The sequence below is a fragment of the Mus caroli genome, chromosome 11 (genome assembly GCF_900094665.2).
Source record: "Mus caroli chromosome 11, CAROLI_EIJ_v1.1, whole genome shotgun sequence".
In the NCBI taxonomy this organism is placed as follows: domain Eukaryota; kingdom Metazoa; phylum Chordata; class Mammalia; order Rodentia; family Muridae; genus Mus; species Mus caroli.
This window is the reverse complement of record NC_034580.1, coordinates 96479652-96486363: the sequence shown is the minus strand read 5'-3', so window position 1 is coordinate 96486363 and position 6712 is coordinate 96479652. Positions and strand designations below refer to the sequence as shown.

The 6712-nt window shown below is 44.1% G+C and overlaps 1 protein-coding gene across 2 annotated transcripts in view; it reads left to right on the top strand.

Moving 5' to 3' along the window:
- The window catches only part of Dnajc7 (DnaJ heat shock protein family (Hsp40) member C7), a 38707-nt gene that overhangs the window by 5515 nt on the left and 26480 nt on the right, over positions 1-6712 (top strand). The window contains exon 1 of one of the 2 annotated variants that reach the window (XM_021175513.2): positions 1161-1326. The exons of the other annotated variant lie outside the window; for it this stretch is intronic. Coding sequence (XP_021031172.1) covers positions 1298-1326 — 29 coding nt within the window. The 5' untranslated portion in view covers positions 1161-1297. Of the gene's footprint in view, positions 1-1160; positions 1327-6712 lie in introns of those variants that run through there. 2 annotated transcript variants of the gene reach the window in all.

Below are 6712 nucleotides of genomic sequence, written 5' to 3'. Positions count from 1 at the left end.
TCTCCTCTCCTCTCCTCTCCTCTCCTCTCCTCTTTTTTCTCTTTTGTTTGTCCTGTTCTTCTCTTCTCTTCTCTTCTCTTCTCTTTTTTCTTTTCTTTCCTTTATCAAGGCCTTGTTAGATAGTCCTGGCTAGCTTAAAACTTACAGTATAGACCAGGCTGGCTTCCAACTCACAAGAGATCTGCCTGCCTCTGCCTCCAGAGTGCTGGCATTGGAAGAGCATTCCTGCTAGGCTGTTGTTATTTAGCTCTCCTGATTGCTTTGTGGATTAGGACTCTGTCTTTTATTTCTGTGTCTACAGTGCTGAGTCCACGTCCCAGCTTTTGCAGTAGTTATTATTGGTTTGCTATTGCTTTTTAAGCCTTTTTGAACTTCATAACCTTACTTAATCAAAGAGTTGATAGGAATGCTCCGCCCCTTTCAACCTGATTAACATTAGGGATTTGTTCACCTTATTGAGTTCTCGGGCAAACAGCTAGGCATTTCATTAAATTTGAAAGCTGAATGGGAATTTATCTTTGACTTTGAAGTCAAATTAATGAGAAAAACATCACGTAGGTATGCTTTAAGGGTGGCTCAGAAGAAAGATGGAAGAAATGAATTCTGTCTAAGGAAGGGGATAAATTTAGGAATACAGAATCCTGAATATAGTAAATTATTATATTTTTAAAGATTTATTTATTTCATATATGTGGTTATACTGTTGCTGTCTTCAGACACAGCAGAAGACAGCATTGGATGACCGATAGAGATGGTTGTGAGCCACCATGTGGTTGCTGGGAATTGAACTCAGGACCTTTGGAAGAGCAGTCAGTGCTCTTTAACAGCTGAGACATCTCTCCAGCCCAATCAGGATTATTTTAATCCTGATATTAACATGTAGAAGATTGTTAAATAGTCATTAGTAGAACAAAGGTAGAATATAGGAGGTTTCTTTTCCTGAATTTAATTTAGATTCATTTATTGGCCAGCGTTGAGTAAAATGAGCAATTTTAGGAAAATACTGGGCCAGGTGAGTGGCAGTTGCTCTAGTGCTTAGTAACTTGGTAACAACAGGAGTTCTGATTGGCCTGAAGCCTAGCCTTATTGTACATTCCAGCCAATCAGGGCTTGGCTTAGTCGTTGAAGCTAGTTTTTAAAAACTTGAGTACTGGACTCCTGTCTTGCTCTAGGACTTTAGAAGCCTGGAGAACAGTGGTGGGCTGCTGTGTGGGCGCCGTCGCCTGTCACAGTGCTGCTGAGGACTCATTGTTTCTTCTTACACCAATGCTTCCTCCTCATTCTCCAGTGTTGAGTGATGTGGAAGTTATGTAGACGGCGGTCCAGGTATTCTTCAGAGCTGAGTCCCATCATTAGGAACAGGGTTCAGAGTGGGTTTTCCAGGGGGCCATTGTTTGTACTGGCGTGGCCCCAGTACTCCCCAGTAGACAAAAGCTGTAGTTCTAGTTTCACACCATGATGGGCAGAAGTGTGTGTGGATGAGTTGAGAGAATTGGTGTGTAGCAGATACGACTTTTCCAGTTTTAAGACCTTTTCTATTGGTGTTTGACAGTGGGGAAGCTAGGTGGTCAGATAAGCAGTGTTGACCATCTCTTGTGAATCTATTACCTTTTGACAATAGTGGGAGCTGGAGTCTGCTGTTTCCTGCTTGGGCAGTTTACTCTGAGAAAGTTAGCACCTGTTGAAATGAGGACCCAAGAGAACTTTGTAAAAGTGCCACTGCAGAGTCCATACTGCTCTGTTTCCATATGTATATTCTGTATCCTCCCAAACATCAGTGCTTGAGTGTGTGTGAGCATGTGTGTATGCGTGTGTGTGTGTGTGCGTGCGCGTGCACAAACAGTTTGTGGCACTCAGTTCTCTCCTTTCACCTGTGAGTGAGGTGATGAAACTCACTCAGGTCCTCAGGCTCAGCTGCAAGTCTTTACTCACTGAGCCATCTTGCCTGCCCTGGAAGCAGCCGTTTCTTAATTGTAGATTGTTGAGAGACACCACTGTCTCCATCAAGATGAGAGATGTTACCAGAGCTGTTAAGGTCAAGTCTGGGCCTGGCAGTGCTAACAGCTGAGCTCAGCCACCATCCTCTGTAGCCAGTTAAAGAGCCAGGTCTGTGAGAACAGAGAGAGGAGGTTTATTCATTGGAACCATCTTGGGAAGAGGAGCAGATGAAGAAGTTCAGTAACAGCATGCATTACTAAGCAGTCTTGGTGAAAGCCTGGTCCTTCCCAAAGCTGACCCATCATTCTCTCTGCAAAGTAGTCTGACCTCTGAGAGACAAGTTCCTCTTCTGGCTGGCTCTAGGCCTTAGCATTCCTTCCCATGGCTTACAGTTCCTGGGGGGTTCTAATCCATGAGACTATGTTTCAGCAAATAGTCTGATAGCTGCGGAGTGGGGAGCAGGTATCTCTTTAGAAAATACTCATTCACGAGAGGAGATCTGTGTTGTCATAGAAGAGCCACAAAATGGAAGGTAGTGGGTTCAGGGATATATGAACAGCAGCCTCGGGCTGACTGACAAGTGGATGGCTGTGCTGTCAGAATGGCTTCAGAGAGGCCCACTACTCTGGAGCTCTCCTTCCCAAGCGTGAGGAAAGGAGAAGGAAATGCCAGAGCCCTGCGGTACCTGTCCTCATGCCTTGACTGACGGGAGTTCTGTCAAGATTCGGATTGGAGGGTTGGTTCATCACAGCCCTGCTTCCCCTAAGATGTAGCCAGCTCCAGCCAGTGCCTGGTGTCCTTCTCTCCTCCAGCAGTAGAGAGTGCTGCTGCCTTGTGAAGACTTTGCCACAGCTCCCCGTGATGTACTTGGCCCTCTGGGTCTGTCTCTGTCGAGGTTTCTCCTTGAATGTTCACAGTACATTTTGACTCATCTGTTCAGGAGTTTACATTTTTGTCTTCCACCTTTCCTCTTTGGGAATAAGAGGTTTTTTGTTTTTTTTTAATAATTTATTTTTTATTTTATGCATGTGATTTGCCTGCATGTGTCTGTGTAAGGATTTGCCTGCATGTGTCTGTGTGAGGATGTCAGATTCCCTGGAACTGAAGTTACAGTTGTGAGCTGCCATGTGGGTGCTGGGACTTGAACCTGGGTTCTCTGCAAGAACATCTAGTGCTGTTCACTGCTGAGCTATCTCTCCAACCCCAAATTTTTATTTTTATTTTTTATTTTTTTGATTTTTCGAGACAGGGTTTCTCTGTGTAGCCCTGGCTGTCCTGGAACTCACTTTGTAGACCAGGCTGGCCTCGAACTCAGAAATTCGCCTGCTTCTGCCTCCCGAGTGCCGCCACACCCAACGAATTTTTAATTTTTGAGACAGGGCTGCCCAGCAGAGCGTAGTCTAGCCTAGAACTCACTGTATAGTCCGGCTGGCCTTGAACTTTGTAGCAAAATCCATCTCAGTGCATCTCTACTGAACCTGAAAAGAAAAAGGTTGACCCTGGGATAAAAAGAACCTTGGGATTCAAAGAGAAGAGGAAGAGGAGGAGGAGGAGAAGGAGGAGGAAAAGGAAGATAGACAGCTACTGGGTAAAGGTAGCTTTCCAGTGGCTAGCGCTCTCCCTGTCTCTAGCTGGTTGGAAAGCATCCAGCATACAGTACCTCGCAGGCACCCCAGTATTTATAAATGTTTTTCACAAGTCATATGACTTTCACTTACATATATGAGTGTTAAATTGAAATTTTATTTGTAGGTTAGAATTGATTTAATTTTTAAATATTTTTTAGAAAAATAAAGTGACCTTGTTGGTGGTGTGGAGTAAACATGCGGCTATTGGGCTCTTTTACTTTATTTTCATGAAGGTCAGAGAGAGTACAACATGAACTAGGCCTTGTGACATGCCATTGGGGACAAGAGGTCCGCGGAAGGGGGAGGAGGAAAGAATTTCTACTCTAAGACTGGCCAAGATCCTGCAAATTCTGTAGGGTGGAGGATGTGTCCAGATCAACAAGCAGCTCGTAAGTTTGATTGACTAAAAGAAAGGAGGTGCCGCAGTCTAGAGCAATGTTTTGTAGAGGACAGTGAGCATGAGAGCAGCGTGTGTGTGTGTGTGTGTGTGTGGGGGGGGGGTCCCGACTTCCTGGCATGCGGCACACTGCAGTCCTAGCAACCCTGAGGAGAAGGGAAGTATTCCTCCCCCCACTAGGTTTTTCTCTCAAATCAAAGTCTCCTGAACATTTCTTTACTCTCAGGAAATCGAGCATTTTGTCCTTAGCTGTAATTTTAGCAAAACTGGATGTTTTGCTACAAATGTTACCTGAGAATTGGGGTTCCTCTTTGTTGGTTTTATGGCTTCATAGATGAAAGATTTAAAAACAGAGTGGAGTCAGAAGAAGCTTTAAATTAGAGAAATCATACGTTAGGCAGGAAACAGAGTAGTGGGCAGGGTAAGAAATAGAGATCTCTGAAGCAGTCGGGGTGTGCTAGTGCACACTGTTAGTCCTCGCTCTCAGGAGGCAGAGGCAGACCTGTTCTACGTTGTTCAAATATGGCCAGGGCTGTGTTACAGAAACCCCGTCTCAAAAAGTCCAAAGCAACAACAACAAACCTCTGAAGCTGCCAGAGGAGGAGGGTGTGGAAGAGCAAGATAGAGAAAGCCATGCCTTTTGAGCTAGGGCCCAAAAACAGCCAGCAAGTTTGTGGGTGGCTGGTGGCAAGCAGCCACATGGCATTGCAGGAGGGTCTTTGTAAAAGAATGACAGTGTCCAGAGTGACATGGCGAGCATACTTGACCAGTATCCAAAGAAGAGATTTTACAAAAGAAGAAAAGGAAAAGTTACAATTTTTAAGTCAGAACTCAGAACAACACAGAGTCTTAGCAGTAAAGACCCACAAGTGCACTGGACAAGGGGCCTCTGTGGGTGTAAATACTATTTAAAGGGTAATTATTCTCCACTTTTAGCATGGCCAGTGAGTCCGCTTTCTTTCTTTCTTTTTTTTTTTTTTAAAGATTTATTTATTATTATACATAAATTTACTGTAGCTGACCAGACACACCAGAAGAGGGTGTCAGATCTCATTATGGGTGGTTGTGAGCCACCATGTGGTTGCTGGGATTTGAACTCTGGACCTTTGGAAGAACAGTCAGTGTCCTTACCCCCTGAGCCATCTCACCAGCCCCCTTTTTTTTTTTTTTTTTTTAAAGAGTGAGTCCACTTTCTTGAGGTGTGGTCTCTTGGCAGTCCTTCTCGGATTAACTCCTAAGAGAAGGTACAGCAGTGTCAGCGGGCACCTTATAATGGCATATGTCCTGAGATACAACTCAAATCCGGTTTTGACCTGCGAGAAGTAGTTTCCCTGTAATGGGTTTCATTTAAGCCCTGCTACCTTCACCTTTTTGTATGGTATTTTAAATTAAGGAGAGGCAAAGCTGATCATGAGGGAGAGGGTCCATCTTCAATGACTTCTAACTTGCTAATGTCTGTCTAGCTACTTAACCAGAATAAAAAATATACCAAGGAGTGCAAAAACCCAGCAGGACAGAAAACTCTGGAGTGCGTGTGTGCCTCATTTAAACCACTATATCTCTCTTGATCTCAATCATTATTAATATAATTGGAGAAGTTCAACTTGATTAAAAAATGTTTGCCCCAGTTTATTTCCTGTTGATGTCATAAGTGCCTGACCAAAAGCAACTGGGAAGGAGCGAGGTCATTTCACTCAGCGTCTCCCAGGTCACACTCTGCTGCTGAGGGAAGTGGAGGCAGAAGTTTGGGCAGAGCCGTGCACTGAGTGCTGCTTACTGGCTTGCTCAGCCTGCTTTTTAATACAACCCAAGACCACCAGCAGTGGCACCACGCACAACCTTGCCTACAGGAAAGTCTTAGGAAGGCATTTTCTCAGTTCAGGTTCCCGCTTCCTAGATGACTTTAGCTTGTATCAAGTTGACAAAAACAAAAACAAAAAAAAGCCTAACCCATACAGTGTTCTAGCCAAACACTTGATGTAAAAGTCAAGTTGTATAAAAATCTAGTCAGTGTTTCCTGGGTTACAAACATTCACAGTAGTGTCCATTGCAGTGCCTGAGGTAATTTTTCCCTCCCTTCCTCCCTTTGGGGAAAAAAATTTTCCCCAAAAATGATACAGCTGATGAAGAGTCTTACCCCATAGAGATGGTTCAGTGGTTAAAAACACTGGCTGCTTTTCCAGAGGACACAGGTTCTGATCCCAGCACGCAGATGACAGCCTGCAACTGCCCATAACTCCAGCTACAAGGGATCAGAACTCTCCTGGCCTCTGAGAGCACCAGGCACACAAGTAACGCACAAGTACACATGCAGATAAAAAAAAACACCTTTACACATTAGAAAATTAAAAAGATCTTTCCTGTGCGGTAGCTGTGGCTGTGTGTAAAGACATTTGTATATGTACAGTCTGTGGCTCACAGGTGGAAGTCAGAGGACAGCTTTGGGGAGTCAGTTGTTTCTTTCCACCATGTGGGTCCCAGGGATCAAAATCAGACTTGGTGGCAAGTTTTTACCCCCTGAGCCTTCCTGCCAGCCTAAGGAGGTTTTTAAAAACTGCTACTCAATCAATCTAGTATCTGAGGCTGGCTGAAGTTTTTGAATGTCTTTGTAATTGCTAAAAAGTTAAGTTGATCTAAGGTAGAATTGCTTAAGCATTTATCTTGGAGGTATTTAGAGAGAAAATAGGCATTTGTATAGGGCATCTGTGTTAGGATATGTTGCAGTGTCAGCCATGTATTTTTTTTTTTT